Below are 21,703 nucleotides of genomic sequence, written 5' to 3'. Positions count from 1 at the left end.
ATTCATCTTGGATCAATATCCAAAGGAAAAAAAATAGACGACTACTACATTTACTAATTTCCCAGCTGCCTCTTGCCCTAGGCTCACTCTGGACCCAATTCAAAGTCCACTGACATTAGTAAAAAGACTTCAATTGATTTCAGTGGGCTTTGGATCATGCTCTAAATCCACTATTTTTTCCAGATGCCTTTTAAATGTTATTCTATGTCTGAAGCTCTTGAGAAATTTTAAGATGATTTCCCAGTTTCACACTTCAGCTTTTTTTTTCTTCCCACATCCTTGGGACAATAACTCTTTTATTCAAGCTTCCACAGTCTTGGGAAAATTATCTTATCTCTATGTTAGTCTCACACACTGAGCACAGATAGAAGAGAATCATCTTCTTGTCTGAGATTTAAAGATATATGTATGTTTACATGTCCTAAGATCTTTCTACAAGATAACTAAATTGTTCTTATTAATGCTGTTCCCCTGATGGGAATATTCAAATTGTTTAGTGTCCTTGTCTTTTTTGTGGTTCAAAATCAGCTATGACAGTAAAATTATTCTTTGGCCTTTTTCTGCCTCTCTTACTCTCACTGGAGTAGACTGTAACTTTAAAACTTGCCCTGAATAAAGGACAGTGTTGCTCCATCTCATGAGCAACCAGAGAACGAGCTGTGACACAGAGAGGCACCATTCCTTCCTCTACTCTTCCCTTGCTCTGGTAGAGACCAGGAAATGGGCTAAGTTACTTCATTCCTTTTCAGGAAGCATCTTATCCCCTCTGTACCCATGGCTGGTTACTCCTCTGTGGGCAAGCAGGGAATGAAGCCAAGGCTCCTCCTATTGCCTGCCCCTTCCACTCCCTCCCTACCCAGTGGCTTGCAGCAGGGACTATCAGGCAAGTAACCCTGTTTTCCTGCCCTACAGCTGCAGTCTCAATGAGAGCAGACTGGGTGTAAGGGATGTAAGGTAAGCTGTGCCACCCATCCCCTTATTCTCCTGCATAGTCAAGTAAAGGCTGTAACAATCTGCCTCACTGAGTAGTATCTTTCCTGGTGGGTAGTCCCACTGATTTCAGTGGAATGACGTATGGAGTAAGGTGCTAGTCCTCGTGAACAAGGATGGCAGAACCCAATCCCCTGTTTATAGGAGAGATGGATAAGATTTAAGTGCAAACACCTGTTCCTCCTCAAAGGAAAACATTATAAAGAGCAAGGTGAACTACAACGTAGAATACAGGGTTAAATACTCAGCTGGTGTAATAAGGCATAGCACCATTGACTTCTAGGTCCTTCTCCCCCTCAAATACACAGCACTCAAAAATAGTTTCAGAGAGAGTTGAAAAAAAAATTTGCAGAGACAAGCACTTTAAAAATAACCTTAAAACCATAAGTTGGAACGTGGGCTAAGGGATTTAGCTGCAAGACTCCATCTGGGTTTCCAAAGAGTCAGGTGGTTAAATCCTGATGTAACACTTTGGAAACGCAGGGGTGGGAAACTGCCCAAGCCAAGAAATTCACATTTAAGGCTGAAACATCATCCAGTTCTATTTTATAAATCACACAAAGATTTCTTTATATAACTCCCACTAACGCTGGTTGGTGTTGGATGAGGAAAACCTCCACAAACAAAGGACAATCTATCCCATAATATGATGTGTAAAACAGACCACTGCATGGAGACTCCAGAACAGCTAGGCACAACAGGGGTGAGTTAAGGATAAAGGTTCAAGCCTGAACTCTCTCATTTCCTGTCTTTGGCTCGTCTGTGCCAGTTCCTTAATGCTATATAAATATCATTTTTGTGGATGTGATTGAATTACCCACAGCTCTTCATGCTAGCATTAGTGGATTTCTCTGTAATGAGAGAATGTATTTTACTGCACATATTGTTTCTAACTGTTAAGTGCACCAGCTGCATGCCTTCTGATAGCAGCACTAGAGGGCTACCTCATTATGAGGTGAAGAGCACTTTACTGCTGGCATGGAGCCCAATCCTGCAAGCCCTCTGCACACCAAGCTCTCAATGAAATCCTCAAGATGAAGACATGCACTTGTTTGTCACTAAGAGCAAATTAGGGTTGCCGGGGTCCGGTTTTCGACTGGAATGCCTAGTCAAAAAGGGACCCTGGAGGCTCCGTCAGCACAGTTAAAAAGTCCAGTCAGTGGCACAGTGGGTCTAAGGCAGGCTCCCTGCCCGGCTCCGCATGGCTCCCAGAAGTGGCTGACATGTCCCTACAGCACCTAGGCACAGGGGCAACCAGGGAAGCTCTACGCGCTGCCCCCACCTTGAGTGTCCCTGGACCTTGGAGTCAGGCCAGACATGCCAGCCACTTCAGGGAGCCACGTGGAGCTGGGCAGGAAGTCTGCCTTAGCCTCAATGTGCTGCCAAGCAGTGCAACCTCAGGTAAGTGCCGCCTGGCTGGAACCCACACTCCAAACCCCAGCCCCAGGTTGGAACTCCTTCCCGCACCTAAACTCCCTCCCAGAGCCCACATCTCAAGCCCCTGCCCCAGCCCTGAACCCTCTCCCACATCCAAACTCCCTCCCAGAGCCCACATCCCAAGCCTCTGCCCCAGCCCCAGCCCCCTCCCATATCCAAACTCCCTCCTGGATCCCGCACATCCTCCCACACCCCAACCCCAATCCCAACCCCAACCCCCTCCCGCACACAAACTCCCTCCTGGAGCCCTCAGCCTGCAGCACCTCCTGCACCCCAACCCCCTGTCCAGTGTTGGATTAACAAATTTGCCACCCCAGGCCCTCAAAAACTTGCCGTGCCCCCTCCCCGCGCCAGCTCACCTCCACTCCCCCACCGCAAGCCGGGGAGGGAGTGGGGAGAAGAGGTGTTGCGGCACACTCAGGGGATGGCAGCGGTGGAGGGAGGTGAGCTGGAGTGGGGAGTGGTTCCCGGCCCCCCCCCCGGGTTACTCCCCGTGCCCGCGGACTGCAGCTCACCTCTGCTCCGCCTCCTCCAAGCGTGCCGCTTTTTGCTTCTCTCTCTCTCTCTCTCCTCCTCCCTCTGAGCGCTTTTGCGTGACAAGCCTGGGATGAAGGTGGAAGGAGGGAAGCATGGCGCACCTGGGGGCGGAGGTGGTCCTTGGATTTGGGGAAGGGGCGCAGTTGGAGAGGGGGCACGAGCAAATTTTGCACCCCTGCAAATTTGTTGGCCTAGGTGATAATACACCGCTGCCCCTGCCCTAGCCCTGAGACCACTCCCACACTCGGAACCCCCCAGCCCAGAGCCCCCTCCCACACTCCAAACCCTTCATCCCTGGCCCCATACCACCAGCCAGAGCCCTCACCTCCCACACACCCTGAACCTCTTATTTCTGGCCCCACCCCAGAACCTGCCCCCCTAGCCAGAGCCCTCACCTCCTCCTGCACCCCAATCCCCTGCCCCAATCCAGTGAAAGTGAGTGAGGGTGGAGGAGAGCGAATGACAGAGGAAGAGGGGATGGGATGAGTGGGGGTGGTGCCTGAGGGGAGGGGCGGGGCAGGCGGCAGGGCAAGGGTGTTCGGTTTTGTGCAGTTAGAAAGTTGGCAACTCTAAAGCAAATGCTGGGTGCTTATTGTTTGATGTGCTGACAAGAGGAGCTCCTTTCATACTATAGTGCAAACATGACTTTGCAATCTGCAGTGATAGAAACTCTGACATTTTGGCTTCCATGTGAGATTGAGGGCTGCTGGATTCCAGATTTTAAAATGCTCAATGGTTCTGAGATGTCAAACAATTCTAGTACAGTAGCTGAAATATGACTTTATGGATTCTTTTATAATTTGCTGACCAGTGGCTACCAAATGAATTATTAAAGTTACTGAGGTGCAGAAACACTTCTTACAGAAAAAAACCTGGAGATAAAAATGAAGACAAGATAAAAATAAAGGACAGTAATAGAAGAAAAGAAAGGCAGGAAAAAAGGGGAGGGAAATAAAATTAGTCAGTGTAAGAGTGTTCCACATACCTAGTTTCAGTGTGACAGAGTTATACTCAGGGCTGCTCTAAATTGTGCTGGCAAATAATGGCTCCCACAGCCTGGCTACACTGATCAGGACCCACAAAACACACATGGTGTGTTGGTTCCACCCCCTCCTACCCTGACATACTCACCTCCCTGATGTGAAACACCTGTAGGACTGGCTGGCCTTTTCAGCTGTTGCCTTAACAGCAAATTTAAGTCCCCTTTGCAATGTGGGAGCAGCACAAAGGGGACTTAGAAAAGGCTGGACAGCTGGTCTCATAACTAAGAGGAAACTCTTTTTCTTTAAATCAAAGTGTAATGAAAATGACAACAGATCAAGCAACTGCCAGTATTTATCAAATACTAAGTATTCGGGTCCATATTACACAGTGCCAGGGCTTTTGTTGGTTTGTTTGTTTTGTTTTTTACTGCTTATTGGTGATAGCGACAAATCTTGTGATTAAATACAATAAAACATTTGTCTCAATGTTGATATTTAATAGCTATACCATTATAGCCTTCCACTACTACACTTCCACTAGTACAATTATTATATTCGGAAGTGAGCAGAATCACTGGTTGCATTGCTTTTTAACAAAAAAAATACACTGTTGTTTTCAATTTAGAAGTTGTTAATGTTTTTATAAGCGCCTCAATAGATGTATCCTGGCTGAATTCTTCAGCTTTCTGTGTTAGGTGTATGACAAGGCATGTGATATATATTCATTCATTTGCTATGCAGTGGAGAATGCCTTTAACAAACTGCATATTAAAATGTTTGTGCTAATCTACTGTACAGTAATTTTAAAAATTCACATCCATAGTCCATCTAATGGACAATCCTAAACTCAATGCTCATTTCAATACAGCAATCGAGAGGGACACAGAGATGAGCTATGGAGTAGGCTAGTCTTTGGGTTTTAGTTTTATCAAACTAAAATTGGGATGGTTCAGATACAAAGTCTATTAATTAAAAAAAAAAAGTAAGCTTTTAGGTTCTGTCCATGTGCATAAAATGGGTGAACTAGGATTTGTTTTTTTCTAGTCAGAGAGGCTTTCATGGTACTAAACCAGGAATGAATACAGACCTGGTTTACAATCCAAAGTAATTAAACTTCAAAGCTAATGAAAAAAAGGTTCTGGTTTTGATCCAACTCTAGTACCCAAATACAATGATTTTTTATACGTTATAAAATTTACAAATTAAATTAATGGAGATACACCTATCACTGGAAGGGACCGGTCATTGTGTCCAGCCCCCTGCCTTCAGCAGCACGATCAAGTACTAATTTTGCCCCAGATCCATCCCTAAGCAGGCCCCTCAAAGATCAAACTCCCAACCCTGGGTTTGGCAGGCCAATGCTCAAACCACTGAGCTACCCCTGCCACCCCTACTGCCTTAATAAATGCCAGTGAGAAACAGGCTAGATATCTGTGGATAATTTATGTTGGTTAAATATACTCTTACACATTGCAGTTATATTATTTTAAGGGCACACAAAACCGGCATGATTAACCCACAGGTATATGATAATAAATGATTATTAAAGATAAAAAGGAAATTGTTTCTTACCTCAAATAATAATAATAAGTTATTGTTAAAAAACCAGCACACCACATCTGATCATTCCAAGATGTCCCCTTATTCTTTCTAATTGCCAGGTCCCCATTATAAAACAGCTAGAATATTTATGTTCTTCTTGACTTAGTGAATTAATCAAAATAATTGAAGTTTCACAACTAGCTTATAACCTGGGGAATATATGGTGTCTCTGAATATGGAAGCTGTGGAATAGGAAGTTTGTCTAATTTTTATATGACCACCATTCTGTAAGGAACATAAATGTTACACTTATAACCTGTCAAAACAATATACTGATAATGCTCTGATCCTGCAATGCTTTCAGCATGAGCAGACTCTTGGGCTTCCATGAAGCTCCATGGAAATCAACAGAGTCAACTGTGGGTGCACTGGCATGAAGCTCATTGTAGAATCGGGGGTCTACGTGTGCTCCAGATTACCATTACTGTATTTATTTGCAGGAGCATTGACTTTGAGCTAAGCACTTTCCAAACACTTAAGGAGAATGGCCCCTGCTCAATGAAGCTCAGATGCCAATAGGATATGCAGAGTACACACTTGCAGAAAAATAAAACTTTTCAAATCCCAGACATGTTGACATCATTTTAATGTGAAACTTCAACCAGTCATTCCATTTTGCCTGTCTCTGTTTCAGAACAAGGACAGACGCCTTAGCTGATAAAGCTGTGAGAACTTCTCTCTCCAATGAGCAGCTTTTGAATAATATTTTAGTCTTTCGGGTTTCTAATACACTCCTAACAGAAGTGCTTGTTCCACATATCATTCTGGGAAGTTACCAAATACTTGCAATGAAGGACGTTGCACATTACATAGTGCAGAGCTCTTGTCAATGCCTGTTTGAAGCGGTACGGGAAAATATAGCAGCTGAATACAATGACATCTTTGTTTTATTGCTGATAATATTCAACAGCTTTGCCGTTATAGCCAGTCTCCCATTTCCCCTTGTACAGAAGTTCCAGGCATGCTGTGAGATTTTTGCCATTTTGCTTAAAGTGGTGTCCAGGTTGTTTGGCTTTCCTGACTTTTTGGTTATAACGATTATTGTTAGCTCACAGCATAGCATAAGGAGAACATATTTCTGAAAATGACTAAACATTGTTTGCATCTTATCTGCAAAGAGCAAGATTATGGAAGAAATTCTGCTACACAAATGCCATCAACATCAAAGGGGTCTCCATTCTCCTCTCAGTGCCCTGCACATAATTCCCATTAATGTTAATTAGTGAAAATTAACTAGCGCTAGGCACAGGCATCAAGGGGAGATTAGTCTCTTTAGGAAGTTAGAGAGCAACACTACAGTTCAATTAAAGAATCTCCTGCTTCTTTCTCTGATCATTTTCGTATCATAACTGCGACTGTACCACTGACAGGCAGAATCTCTAATCCAGTGCAAGTGTAGCAACAGCAGTGTACACATGGCAATGTGGGCTACACTACTGAGTAGCTACCCGAGTTCAAACCTGCTGGGGAGTCTGGGTATGTACTCAAGTAGCTAGCCAGGGCCACCATATCTACACTACTGTTGTTATCCAGGCTAGCTAGGTAAAATCTAGCATTGGTAATCCTACCTGCCCTACAATCACACCTGCATATGCAGTGTACACATACACTTGTCATTTGCTTTTAAGTGTGACAACTAGGACAATATTCCTGGAAAATCTTATTGAATCTAATTTAAGAATCTTTTGAGTCCATTTCTTAAATGCAAAACTTATGTATTATGGTGGGATCATCTGTAACTTCATTAGGGAGGGGACATGGCCAATGTGAACCTCAAGAAGTCTAATGAGCTTCAAAGACTATATTTAACAATGTGTCAGATAAGAAGGAACTTTGAGGGCAAACAAAGTTAAGTGGTTTTACTAGGAAATATCTGGGAAGAGGCAAATACAAATTCCCAACTCCTGACCCAACCTTCTGAAGTTATGCCCTGAGGACAGAAACATTGTCTTTTGATTGCCTGTTATGTGAGAGTATAGGAGCCACAAAGTCTTCTCTAGTTCCCTAGTGCTGGGAAGGACTATGGTCCCTTCCATCCTGCTCTGTGGACAAACAGCTTGATTGGTTTTTATTATTTATTTGTATGGGCCTTTGCGTGCACGTAGGTGCATAAGCTAAGCACTTACTGAGAGTAAGACAAATCAAGTCTTGCCAATTCTCAGGATTTTATAATGAGCTGTGTGTTTTTTAGGATTCTTCTTCTTAAAAGCCCCAGCTCCTGGAGTCACGTGATTACATGAGAAATTCAGCTTTCACTTTTTAAAAAAGTGGGTTTCTTGTCCTGAAGGTTGTGGAGAAGAGCTTCAAAATATGACCCCCTAAAGACTCAAAACACAGAAGGCAAATAAAAGAACCCACCATTTATTCTTTTTTAAAACTGCATCATTTTTAAGCCAGTCTAATGATTTCTGAAGATGTGGGGCTGGCAATACTCCCAGTCAATGAAATGAGATTTTCACTTAAAGGCCCCCATTCAGGAAGGACACCCTATCCGCGAGCATATGAACAGTCCCATTGATTTGCTCAGCTTGGGCCTGCATGCTGGTGGGCAGATTCACCAGTCACGGAGGAAAACTGAAGTCCCAACTACAAGGTACTTTAAGTCCCTGTCCCCAGGGCTCACTCTGTCAACAAGGCCCCCAAAAGGGAGCAAATAAACTCCAAATATTCAGTACTAACCACTCAAGGCCTTTCCGATTTCCATTAGCTGGGAAGAAAGAGGACATACCCATCCCTCTGATAGTCCTTTCTATCTGCTATGGACAGTTACCTTCTCCATTACAAAGTACTTCCCTGGCCAACCAAGAATGGCAAATAGAAAGAACATGATGCATATGGTGTTAAAACAAGCCATTGCATTACCTTATTTTGTGTAAATCTCCTTCACTCACTCACTCCTCCTGCCACCTCACCCTGAATCCTCCTATTTCAAACACAAGGGCCAATTCTGAAGTTCTTACATTGAGTAATACTTCCATAAGTACTACTCAGTGTAAGTTATGACTGCAGAATCAGGCCCACAATTTGTAAATTCCTTGGGACAGGGACCTGGACTTTAGCTTTCTATAAAGCCCTATGCAGCTGTATGAACAAACATTATATAAGACGAAAAGGCTATAAGAGATGGTGTGGGTTATGTATTGTAGTATGACTAAATAATTATGCTGATGGAATTCATAAGGCCTGATGCAAAGCCCATTGAAGACATTGGGTTTCTTAACACTGATTTCACTGGGCTTTGAATCAGGCCAATACTCATTAAAATAAACTACAGTTGCTTATACTACTGGTGAGGGGTTTCCACACAGAGAAAGAAGGCAGGCAGGGATTGTGGGAACAAGGTAATGGCTGGTGTCAGAACCATAGCTGTGAATTTCTTAAGTTTTAAAACTATTAAATTCCACTAAATCTCTTGTAAACAGTAATACAGTTTCAATAATGGCTCAATCTCAATCTAATATTTGGTCTGAGAATTCTTGTATATTTATAGTTTTGGTTAAGTAAAGAATTCTTAATAATGTAGATTCTTCTCCCAAGCCAAGGTAAGTTCTGAAATAATCATATATTTTCCTAAGTACACCTGCAAGCAAATGTAGTTTCCACTCTGCTTTGAACAAAGTATGCATGTGCATGAACACACACGCGGATATGGCCCACACTTAGCCTTCCTTTGGTTTGTCTTTTTTGTTAGTGTAAATAATAAAAACAAAGTTCAAGAGAAAATCATGATAATTTCGATTTCACAGTGCCTAAAAATTCTAGGTGTTTCATAAAAAAATAAACTGACAATATTTAGTATATATTGATAACATACTTGTATGGCTATGGGACTCCCCACAATAAAATGAGGCTAATCATAAACTCTCTAGATCAAATTGCTGTATTATCAGCCCATCCACCCACCTCCTTCCTGCAAGTCTGAGTTGGGAAAAAAGTGAGCATTGCAGCACGTCCATCAGATCAGCAAATCTGGGCTGTGATGCAGCAAGAGGAGACATTTAGTCAATGGTGTCTCACATTCAGTAAGTCTCCTATATAGAGCACATGTCCATCTGTCAGAAGAGTTTGTGAATCACCCATTATGGTTCCTGATAGAATAATAACAAATGCTATTTGTCCTTTGGATGGTTTAGGGCCGTAGATGTTTTCAGATTCTTAAACATTTACATTAATGATAAGCAAACATCTCAGTGTCTAATGGACATATCCAGCCGTGCTGTTACAGTTGACTGGCTGCATGTAGAAAGTATGCTGGGGGAGTGTAGCAGCGAAGAATATAATGAAAGAATGGAAACACTACATTCTCAAACAGGTCGAAGAAGCTCATTGCATTTGTTTATCCTGCTCATTTCTCGAAGCCTTCCCCCCCACAATAAACAAACAAGAGATTATAGCAGTGCCCTTCACACAGTGACAGACAACTCACAATATTCCTGTTAAGAACTCTCAAGTTTTTTCCCCCATCCCTAGGACTTGAATTATAATTCATCTGGGGAAAAAAATGTTTTCTGCACCAAACCACGAGAATTCTTCCCTCTCCCACAAGCCTCTATTAAATTATGTTCATCCAACTTGAAAGGGAATCAGAAACTCTTACTGACACTCGGTCACACTCCAGTGAAATGATGGCTACATCCTAAGTAGGTAATGTTGCAGGTGTTCATTTATTAGCTCAACTAAGTTATTTTTGTGCCTTTCTTCCTTACAATGACAACATTCATGTTCCAGACAGAACACTCTGCAGTGCTCTGGACATTTGTTGACCTAGGGTTTTGGTTTCTCTGACAAAAAGAGGAGGCTAAGGATAGGATTAGTTCATTGCCTATCAGGGGAAATTTTAATGTTTGTCTTTAACCATTTAAGATATTCAGGAACTACAGTAACAGGGAGATAATACAAACAATTTTACTAGGGTTTTTCATTTGTTTGTTTCTAAAAGAGTAGCACAGTGAAGAAAAAATAATACATACAAAGCCTGCACTTAAACATTACAAAGACATTCAGCTTACACATCGGAGTACAAAGCTGTGAGTCAACAACACAGTTTTGAAGTTAAGATGCAGGTATTTGAAACCAAAAGTTCATTATATTATACCAATGTGGACCTTAGGTAGAAGTCCAATTTTTTTATAATATTAGTAACAACAACAACAACCATGCAGAGGTCTCATATCACAGGGTAAAAAACTACTTCTACGTCACTAGGTTGATTTGCTTTTTTGTTTGTTTAAATAATAATATAGACATCCATAAAATTAGTTACCGAGCCCATGATCACTCTTCAATTTAAAAAAACTATCAAGTTCAAATTATGTTTTTTCTTTTTAATGTTTAAGTGCAGCCCCTGCCCTAAATAGCTTGAAAGAGGAGAGAGACACAAGCAATGCAAGCTTGCTTAATCTATCCTATCAATATGCTTCACCACTATTCCAAATGGACCGTTTCTGAGGAAGACAAGTGTAAGCCAGTCGTGTTCCCTCACAGTCCTGAACAGAATCTGCAAACTTTGTATTTAGTCCAAACATATGTTTTACCTAGGATTTGACTCTATTGGTAATTCAGACAACAATGAAAATCACAACCTTCACTTGCCCCCCAAATTTGGCTGTTTCTAGGGTTTCCCTGGAGAGACTTCTCTTCCTCAGACCTTAGTTTCCTCTGCTCAAATTGAACAGTTCAAGTGTAGTAAATAAGAAACACTGGACACCCAGAGTCAAGCGGGAATCAATCTACATCTCCTTGAATAGTTCTAACACCAGGTAATCCAGGGAGAAAGCTCCATCATTCTGAGGTTACTCACTTTTCTCACCTCTTCAGTCAATGGCCTCTATGCTAAAGTATACAAGAGTGCCAATTATTGCTAAATACAATGGCGGGTGCAGATTGCAGGCCTCTGTTCAGATTATACTGTAATATGGATACAATGCTAACTAGCTTTAATGTATCTGAACCTCTGCATTCCACTGTATCTTGCAAAGACCTGCTACTTAACTGGTCAAATGCAGATACTGGGTGAAATGCTGACTCCACTGAAGCTAAGGGGAATTTTGCCACTGGCTTTCACCCACAGTCTAAGCACACCCATTTACACTATGCTTGAATTTGGTCCATTGTCATTATATCATGAATTCATTTGGAAGATGCGAGACTATGGTGGTGACTTTTTTTTTCTTATTTTGAATCTTACTGTGGATAGGTTATACCTTGTTTTAGCCTTTATTTTAATTAGAACTGGTTGGAACCACTTTTAAAAATACAAAAATTTTGACCAAAAAACGAGGGGAAAACAGCAAAAGTTTTCACCTCGGTTTCCCTTATGTTTTGGCCAACTCCAATTTAATTATTTCACTCTTGTTTGTCTTTCCTATCACAGAACTAGAGGGAATAAAATAAACTAGGAATCTGACTCTCACTCCCTTAACCAAATCCATGAGACTTTGAATGGGAAGAAGATCCTTTGCCTCACAGAAAATATGGCTCAGAGTCATAGAAGAAAAACCACACCGATGGCAATCACAGCAAAACAAGAAACTTTCTGCGCTTAGAAAAACATTTAGATACCAAATTCTGGCTCATCTTCCACACAACTCAGTCCAACTGGCTCACAGACTTATCAGTTTTTGAGTTTAATATTTTTGTTGTTATTGTTTTAATTCAGTCCTTTGATTTCAGCCTGGATCACACAGAAATCAAATATTGCCGGGTGATAAAGAGATAGCTAATCCAAGCCAGGAAAATAAAGTAGATGGATATGGTAAGATTTCTGAAGGTATATTTCAGGTACAAGGCGGTAAGATACTAAATCCAACCATATGCTGATCTAGAGTATTAGACCAAACCAGTTTTAAAGTCAAAGACTGAGTAAAATGTAGGTTAAATTGCATTTAAAGGATGGATTTAGCACTGAAAAACTGATGGCTAGAGCACAGCAGACAGGGACTGTACTCACAATGCATGCAACCTTCATAATACTACATAGCAATCCTAAGAGAAAGCAAATTTGAGCTATTATATTTAAATGTATAACCAAAAATGTATAAAATGTTCAACTACAACTTGTTAAAGCTCACAGGATTTCACAGTTTTAAAATATATTTGTATATTAAAAATTCACAATTGGAATACATGTTCTTAGTATAACACATTTTCCCCTGTAACAGGTGAAAAATTTTCAAACAAAACAATTTTTGTAAAACACAGTAATTATTTTTCAAAATTGTCCACTCTTTTATGACCAAAACCAACAACTAATATTTTTCATTTTCCTCTCACCTTTTATCCTTTTTTAAGCCCCTTTTTGAGTGGCAAACTAGGAAATGGGAAAATAAAAAGGAGGGATAAAGAAAAAATGGAGAGAAATGAGAAATAAGGAAAACCTGAAAATATTTGACTAAAAAATTGTGAACATTTTTGAAAAGTGAAAATTCTGCTTTAAAAACAACAAACAAAAAATTCAAATGTCTAAAACAGTGTGTTTTTGTGTATTTGCTTTTGTTTGTCTGTTTTTTGATCAGCTCTATTTTCACCTGGGATTGCAATAGTTTATTGATGTGCTTCATACGTTAGTGACAGCAAAAGAGATTTCTATATAAAGTTTTATGAGAATTTTCGGATTCTTCTAGGTGAAACACATTATTTTGTATAAAAATAAGGTATGATTAGATTAGGAAAGGAACTTTATATGTTGCTTGTTTAAAACAGTACTTTATACATTTTTCATTCTACAATCTATAAATATTAAATGTTAATTATGTTTATCTTAATTTTAATAAACATCATGTTTTGACTGAGTTAAGAGGAACATGTATGTAACAATGGGTCGTACAATTATGCGATAAAACACTGAGTATGTTTTAGGAATAAATGGCAATATTAGTATATAAATATTATTTGCATGCATTAGTTATGACCAAATTTTTAAATTATGGAATTATGAATGTGGATTGAGATGGGTTTAAAAGGCTATGTTTTAAAAAGTGCAAAGCAAGCTAAAGTCATATTTTCAGAGATTTCTTGCTCAATTTATGTGAAAATCCAAGACATGATGCATAATTGAAGGAAGATTACCTTTACTATTCATATATTCCTGGTTTATTTTTTTCAATCACACCAGTTTATAAAGTCCCAAAAGATGCACTGTAACTTAAGTGCTTTACATAGCAAAATAAAGCTTAAAGCAACTTTTCTGAACAGAGATTTTCAGGATCAAAACCATACAAGAAAGAACAAAACGTTCCAGTAACATTTTTCTTATTTTTCTTATTTACTTGGTTACTGCAGAGTTCATGATGACTTCTTTTCCTTTTGTTATATCTGAACAGTTTGACAGATTACTGTGACAAGGTCACCCTTAAATTGATAAAAGGTTTGATATTGTCGGTACATTTGTCAAAAATATCTGACATCACTCATAGTGGAGTCTGCACTACGAGCATCAATGGCACTCCAGTCTGCTATTTTCTATTCAGCGTGCAGTGCACACCACATAAAAACAAAAAATGGAAATGTATAAAGGTCAGGAAGATTAACTAAAGCAGCCACTCATCTTATCAAACACAAAACCTCATGGTTTTTCTATGGTTTTAACTAAAATAGAATCTATTTTTATAGCCACACACTAAAATGCACTTAAAAGAAAGTTGAGTGTAGTTTAAAGGGTAAGCATCCTACTAGAGTAAAATTGGAAATGGAAATGTTGCAATATGAGAAATTTACTCAGTTGCAAGCATTTTCAACATTCCCTTGGCTACCGCAGAAGAAAAAAAATATGTTTTAAGAGCTTTCTTCCTCAGACCTGCCAAGCGTCATACAAAGTGTCTATCACAGTATTTCTGGTCAAATCTAGGAAGTGCATATCACATCGGATAATATTTGCATGTATTTTAATTTAATTTACCATATATCTCAAAGCAGCATCAATTTCTGTTCAATTCTAGGTCTAGGCTCAGATTGAGTCTTACACTAGTAAATCCATTTATCAAGCTCTACCTGATATGCTGATTTGCAATGGAAAGTCTTAAAGGTACCATTCAACTTTGGGGGGGGGGCGGGGGAGAATATAAATACAGCATTGTTGGAATCCATACTTGCTGTCTCTGTTATTTTCCTACCATTGTTCTCATTCTACAACAAAAAATATATTTTTTTTATTTCCGGCCTTAACAACTCAATATGGGATCTGAAAGACAAGCTGGGTTATTTCCTTCTTGTGCATCACCACCAGTAATAAAGATTCAGCAAATCAAATTATACCCTCAGCTATACCTGTATTATCCATTATAATCAACTCATTTGCTAAGCTAACTGCCCTGTGATTTGATTTTAGCAAACATTTCTGTGAATGATGTACCAGAGGAACAAAATTTAGCTATGTGGCCTCTGCAGTGTTAACAGAAATAAAGATCAGTAAAACTTATATTTGTCACTACAGTTGGCAGAAATTACTCCAAATATACACAGGGAGCAAATCTGTTGAATAAGAGAGTGACATTTTTACATCATCAGTTTTAAGAGGACATTTTGGTACAAGCCCATATTCACTTGGTAACATACTTCTCGAACTTCAGACTTGACAATAAGACACAGCAATCAAAAGATGTGACAAATGTGTTTTGTTGTGTTTTGTGTGTTCTGCCATGAATCATAATTCTTTGACTAAAAATCTCTCATAGTAGATATTTTCTGATTATGTGAATTAATTAAATCAAAAGAAACGTAAAAAAGAAAAAACATCAAAAAATAAATTCAGTCTCATGAAGCCATGACTCCCAATTAATTGGATGTCAGTAGATTTTGAACCCTAGATTTTCAGCTCTCCAAGCACAGACATCAGCCATTTCAGCTAAAGGAGTCGGTGTTATCCTTGATGTTCATCTTTCACTACCAGGTACATCGTGCATCTAAATTCTTGTTTTGAAAATATAAAATCTATATATACAAGCTTAAAATCTGGCTTGGAAATTTGTCCTTATAAATACGATGGTCAAGCGTACTCATTTCAAACTGGAGGACATGAAATATTGTAATGGCACTTACGGCTGGCACAGCTTGATAAGGTCCTGGTCAGTGGTGCCGGGTGGAAGGCCTCGAATGTACAGGTTGGTTTTACTCAACTGTTCCCCACTGCTGTTGTTGCTGCTGTTGTTGCTGCTGTTTGTGCTGGGGCTGGGAGGAGCCATGGGGTGGGGAGCTGGTGCATAGGACTGCTGAAAACAAAAAAATCTGTTACTAGAAAATAAACTCATCACCATCTTGTGTGTCTTACCGAAGCCGCTATGAATTCACGGTAGCTCTGTGCCACACACATATTGCAATTAATTCTGGGCCCGGAATTTATTTACAATAATATACAATGAACTTTATTTTTTAAAATCTGAATTAATAGCAGTTGATAGATTATACATGCACTTTATCCTACTCACAAGATATAACACCACCATGCTGAATATTTAGGAACAACATTTATTAAATGAAGATGACACACAGCACATGATTTAACTCAAGCTACTCCATGACTAGGGCCCTACCAAATTCATGGCCGTGAAAAATGCATCCCAGACAATGAAATCTGGTCTCACCCACAAAATTTGGTCTTCTGTGTACTTTTACCCTATATTACACAGACATCACAGGAGAGACCAGCATTTCTCAGACTGGGGGTCCCAATCTAAAAGTGGGTTGTGGGGGGATCCACAAGGTTATTGTAGAGTCAGAGCTCTACAGTTACAACAAGGTGAAAAATCAGATTTAAATATCTAAAATCATGAAAATTATAATTTTTAAAATCCTGCGACTGTGAAATTGACCAAAATGGACTGTGAATTTGGTATCTAAGACCCACTCAGTGTGGGAGGTCACTGAGGAAATGTATTGTCTTGAGATTTAAAGTAGGTGTGGGAGCTGGAATCTGATGTGTATCCAGCACATGCATAAAAAGGCAACAGGAGCTATCAGCCCTAGGAAAAGAAAGACAAGGCTCCCAACGGATGTGCTCTTATGCTGGGTGTAGATTGGATGGTCTTGACAGTATCGAAAGGTCAGAGACTAGGTGATCTGGCCTTAAAATCTATGAATATGCACAAGTCACACTACCTAGCTGAAAAATGGCACTTACGAATGGAGGCAGGTTTATGAGGCAAACAATGTCCTCAATACGTTCCCCTACCTTCCAACAAATACCTACTAGAAAAGAATACATAAAATCATGTTTTAAATCATTCCTAAGTACCTCTAACACAGGCAACAACTTTCAAATTTAGCTGCCTAAAACCTCTGATTGAGCCTCACACTGTACTTATTTCTCATTCTTATTTGCAAAACATTACTCAGCTTTATTTCTTAGAAAGAAAAATATGATCCAGTTTTACAAAAAGGATGACAAGCCTTTTCACAGTTAAAGAAGGAGCCTAGTTACAAAATTCGGAGCTAGATTAGAACTTCCCAAAGCTTGAGAGTGTTCAGAGGTGATGGTTTGGTTTGGCCAATTATAGAAACTGCAGCATTAGCCATGAAGTACCAAGTTAAGTGGTCAACTGGGTGAGGGAAGGAAGACCCATTATGTGCAGGCAAAACACTGAATTTCATTAGCAGCCCAGAGACATCAGCAGTGACTAGATGTCAGACCGATGGTGAGTTAATGATGACATACTAATAAGCCCATGCAGGCAAAATTAAAGCAATTTGGTGTCTAGCTGTGACGACAGTTGCGTGATGATTATCATCCATTCACACTCAGATACTCCACTTCTGCAGTTATACCTTGATTAAGCAAAACATTTAAGCCTAACTTCAAGCACATGTATAGTCCATTTCACTTCACTGGCCCTACTCAACGTGCTTAAAGTTATGCATATGCTAAATCAGTGTCTTCAGTAGCTGGATTTTTTTTAAACTGGAAGCTTTAAAACACTTTCAAGCAGCCAACTACCTTTATTTAGAAGAACAGAAAATATAGAAGAGTTAAGGCAGGTATAGATGGTAGATGAAGTTGTGCTCACTGAGAGTCTTGGATGAAATATAAACATGAATAACACACTTCCAAAGTTTCCTTTCTCTCCCCCATCACTCTCACTCCCTCCTCCCAGCCTGTCTCACTTAAACTAACCAAGGGGAAACACAAAATCAAGTGTTAAGATTTATATACATCCCTACTGTCTAGCCTGGCTGTGATCTGGTTCAGCAGGATTCTCAAGAGAAAAAAAGTTTAACAAACAGCATTATGGTAAGCTGGTTAGGAAGCACATTCAGTCTGAGCCATAGCAAAGAGAAAAATGAACAACTCTGCATTTAATTGTTTCCCTCAGAATCTATGGAGACTTGTTGACAATCATAGGCTCTTAAAACGTGGGTATCATATTACTCTGCATGTAATTTTTATCACAGGGCCTTACCCTCTCAAACTGCAATGTCATTCCCAGAAACAGAGATTCAAAGCAGTAGTATTGGGAAGATACTATGGAATCAGCCAAGAGGCTTTCCCAATGTTGTGGTGCTTTGTGGAATTAAATTCTCTCTTGCAGAAACAGAACTCTTGAGTAAGAATTTATAAAACTGTAACCCCAAACAAATACATAAAGACATGGCTATCAAAATACTAGCTCATGTCCATGTCCAGAAGTACTTTTTTGTGGGCTCTGCAATATATTTGTGAGGTCTACAGGACCTCACTACTGATTAATATACTATTTTGGGGTTGGTTCTCCTCCATGGACCTTTTGCTTTGGTTTGAACACCAGCCAGCAGCCAATTTGTTTACAGTGAATGTGTGGCTTTAGAACACAAAAGGCTGAAACAATATATCTTCCATTTTTCCTTATGCCAATTCTGCAGCTTTTAAGTATTAGTAATGCACAAAGATCAAGATAACATGGTTCCTACTTTATATCCCCTTTTAGGCTGAATTTATATAATGAATGTGTGTAAGCTATTCAGGGCAGGGACACAGTCTACAAGTCAATAAAATGTCATGCATGTTAATTATAAATTATTATTATAATACATCTTAGCTTGGGTTCAATATGCAAATAGCATTTTTTCCACACTAAGTAAATGTCCCAAAACTCAGTGGAAAAGATAAGATATACCTTTCAAACATAAAGAGCAATTTTCCTTTCAGTATCAGATATTTATCCTCATACACAGAGGAAAACACTAGGTGCCTGATTCTAATTTAAACTATGGCCACTTTGTGCCACTCTGCAGAGTAAAGGATATAAAGTATACATTTACACTGATATTAAGGCCAGAGCAGTGTAATGTGCCCTCAGTGTAAACAGAATCAAGTGCTAGGATGGAAATTCTTTCAGACTACAGCTGAGCAAACGTTGGCCACAATCCTGCATGTACAATCACAGGCTGACATCTGCATTCAGGAAGAACCCTATTTAAGCCAATGGTCCTATGTCTGACTGCATGTGGCATGATCGGGGCCTATGTCTGTTTGGACTAGGCTATAGGTCCTCTCTACCCTTTCACATGTAAATCTCAATTCACACACTGCTAATTTTTATGGACATCAATTTAGGAATCCCAAAATGTTATAGAGAATTTACACCAAGCTACAAAATGATGATTACCAATATTCAGTTTTATATAGTCATGTGGCTGGCTGCCATGTTGGAGAAGGCTTTAGCCTCTTGTTTCCTAAACCGATAAAGCCAGACCATGTGCTGGCACAGAAGAGCATTCACTTTGCCCCCAACAGGGTGAAGCCCCTGATCATCAGCCTGCATGCAAGATATAGGCTGAAGGGACTCCAGACATACAATGCTTGCTACCAAACAGTGGCCTCTTTACCTTAAGCATGGTCTAGCGACCTAAGCATAGGCCCCAAAGCAGGAATTCTTGAGTTCCACTCCTGGTTCTGGCATTCTGTGGCTTGGGGCAAGGCTCTTAATCTCTCTGCCACAATATCCGCAGGGGTCATATGAATCCTAGGTATTATTAAAGGCTCTAAAGCAATGACAATGAAAGGGAGATGCAGCTATCCTATATATCTGGCAAGGGAACAATACAAATATGGTCAAACATGGTGCTTATAATGCAACAGTATGATACAAAATCTACACACAGTATTTTATTTCAAGAGAGAGCTGGAAGTCAGAACTGAGTTTTTCATTAATTTTTCAAATAACCAATCCAGAAGATTCATTTTTCAATTCCCATGCTTCGTTATTCAATAAAGGGGAAAAATGAACTGGTTTGTAGATCATTCTAAGCAGCCTATTAATTCAGCGCAGCTGGATAATAGGATTTGTTTTCATCTTTTAAAAATGAAACAAGTGGCTTTTTTTTATTATTTAAAAGTGAGAAATTATACTGTTAAATTCACCCCCCGTTTCAGACACCGAGCTTTGTAGCCCATAGCAGAGCTCTCTGAAACAAACTTTCCCATCCAAACACACACTACCAAGTAAATTGACCAATAACCCTAAATAATGAGACACTTACATCTTCCTTACTGATTAATGACACACAAATGCTGAATTAGGAGCCAGGTCAGTTATAAAATGAATGCCAATTCCGGATTTAGCCTCCTCACACAAGGTTCTCCCTCCCCCATGGCAACCACGGTATCCCTGTCTAGTTTTCATTTGTTGCAAGTTTGGTCTAAAGCTTTTTTCTTCTTCTGATTTAAAGAACAACTCTTTTACAAAGAGAAATTTTAAACATATTTCACATACAATTCCCTTTGGATGGGAATCACAGGTCCCAGATGCCAAGCTGTAGAGTCGGCTTTATTAGCAGCAGCTGGCTCCTTGGCAGGCTTCTCAGGCAGTCAGGCTTGTGGTTTTGGAGTGGCCTCAGAGTCTATCATACAACTCAACTGCTCTGCTGTTGGGCTGGCCAATTTGTTTTGTTCGCCTTTAGCTATATCAAATTTGTACTCTTTTATCCACTTGAAAGTGAAGTCCTGGAATGATTCACCAAAGCATTAATATGTTGACTCACTTGTGTGAGTGTGTATATGAGTACAAACACAGTCCCACATTAAAACATACATTATTTAACCTACAGAGAATACATGTAATCTACTTCACTCTGAACAGTGTCTTTTTAGGCTGAAATCATCTAACTCAGAATACGATTGTCACTGAATTCCCTTAGCTTCTCATTGTGAAGATAAAATAACTCAAGGTAAATACAAATATATTGAACAGATATCAGTTTACAACTCACTCTACTACAGCACTGTACTGTTTAAACCATACTGTACAAATGAGCAATTTTTGAGGGCTGGATGGTTTCCTACTGGCCAATTAAACTAATGACCAGAGGATGCCACTGACCTGCAGGCCTATTTATGGGTCCCTTCAGTGGAATGGATGGCAAATCCCTCACCGAGCAAGAGACAACCTGTTATGTTCTGATGCACCCCAGAACGGCACCCCCAAAACAAGGAAATCAAAGCAAGACATGCAGGTAGGTAATCAATCATGTACTAACCATGAACCAGTTTAGTCAGCAACAGTGTAAACAAAACAAATGGCAGGTATGTTGCAGCAGAGCCCGAGTAACTTCACACACTCAATGCTACACATGGGAACCCGAACCCTGAGTTTAAGGGAGCAAGAACCAGGAAACAAACAAGAACAGGAATAAGCAGGAAGGTGCGCGCACACCAACTACTTGAGAGGGCAAAAAAGCTAGCATAAAAGGGGAGGTGAAATTCAGCAATTCCTCTACTGTGTTAACTTCCTCAATCAGCAGCAGCATCTTAAGAAAACGTATATAGCCTTGGCTGCAGCTAGAGAGAAGAGAGATGTGAAAAAGATACACCTTAATAAGAAGGAATTAGCTATGTAAAACTTGTATATTTTACAAAGGTTCCAGTTACAGGTGAGAGAATTGGAGAGAGGTTCCGGTTCTGCTGTAGAGCTTGCAGGACATTAACTGAGCTTGCAGAATTCAAACCTTAGCCATGCCTTCAGCTCCTGTCTGGATGATGAAGGCCTGAAAGGCAGGGCTCTTCTTGGACACTCATTTACCCATGCCACCAGACTTCCTAGCATCTGTATTCCAAAAGCAGACTCCTGGAAACTAAAGGTATGAATTTAAAGTGGATTACTTACACTGCCTAACCCCTATGTGAACACTTGTACTCAGAATTAAAATGAACCTTAATTTTGGTTTGTTTAATTTACTTTGGAAGTGAA

The 21,703-nt window shown here is 39.8% G+C and overlaps 1 protein-coding gene across 3 annotated transcripts in view; it reads right to left on the bottom strand.

Annotated features, from left to right (window-relative positions):
- The window catches only part of RBMS3 (RNA binding motif single stranded interacting protein 3), a 580,573-nt gene that overhangs the window by 445,213 nt on the left and 113,657 nt on the right, over positions 1-21,703 (bottom strand). The window contains exon 2 of one of the 3 annotated variants that reach the window (XM_030551002.1): positions 15,585-15,754. In XM_030551002.1, coding sequence (XP_030406862.1) covers positions 15,585-15,754 — 170 coding nt within the window. Of the gene's footprint in view, positions 1-15,584; positions 15,755-21,703 lie in introns of those variants that run through there. The other 2 variants (XM_030551001.1, XM_030551000.1) reach the window with 2 other exon arrangements.

This window comes from Gopherus evgoodei, chromosome 2 (assembly GCF_007399415.2).
Source record: "Gopherus evgoodei ecotype Sinaloan lineage chromosome 2, rGopEvg1_v1.p, whole genome shotgun sequence".
In the NCBI taxonomy this organism is placed as follows: Eukaryota; Metazoa; Chordata; order Testudines; family Testudinidae; genus Gopherus; species Gopherus evgoodei.
Note: the sequence above shows the minus strand (reverse complement) of the source record. Positions and strands in the feature narration are given on the sequence as shown.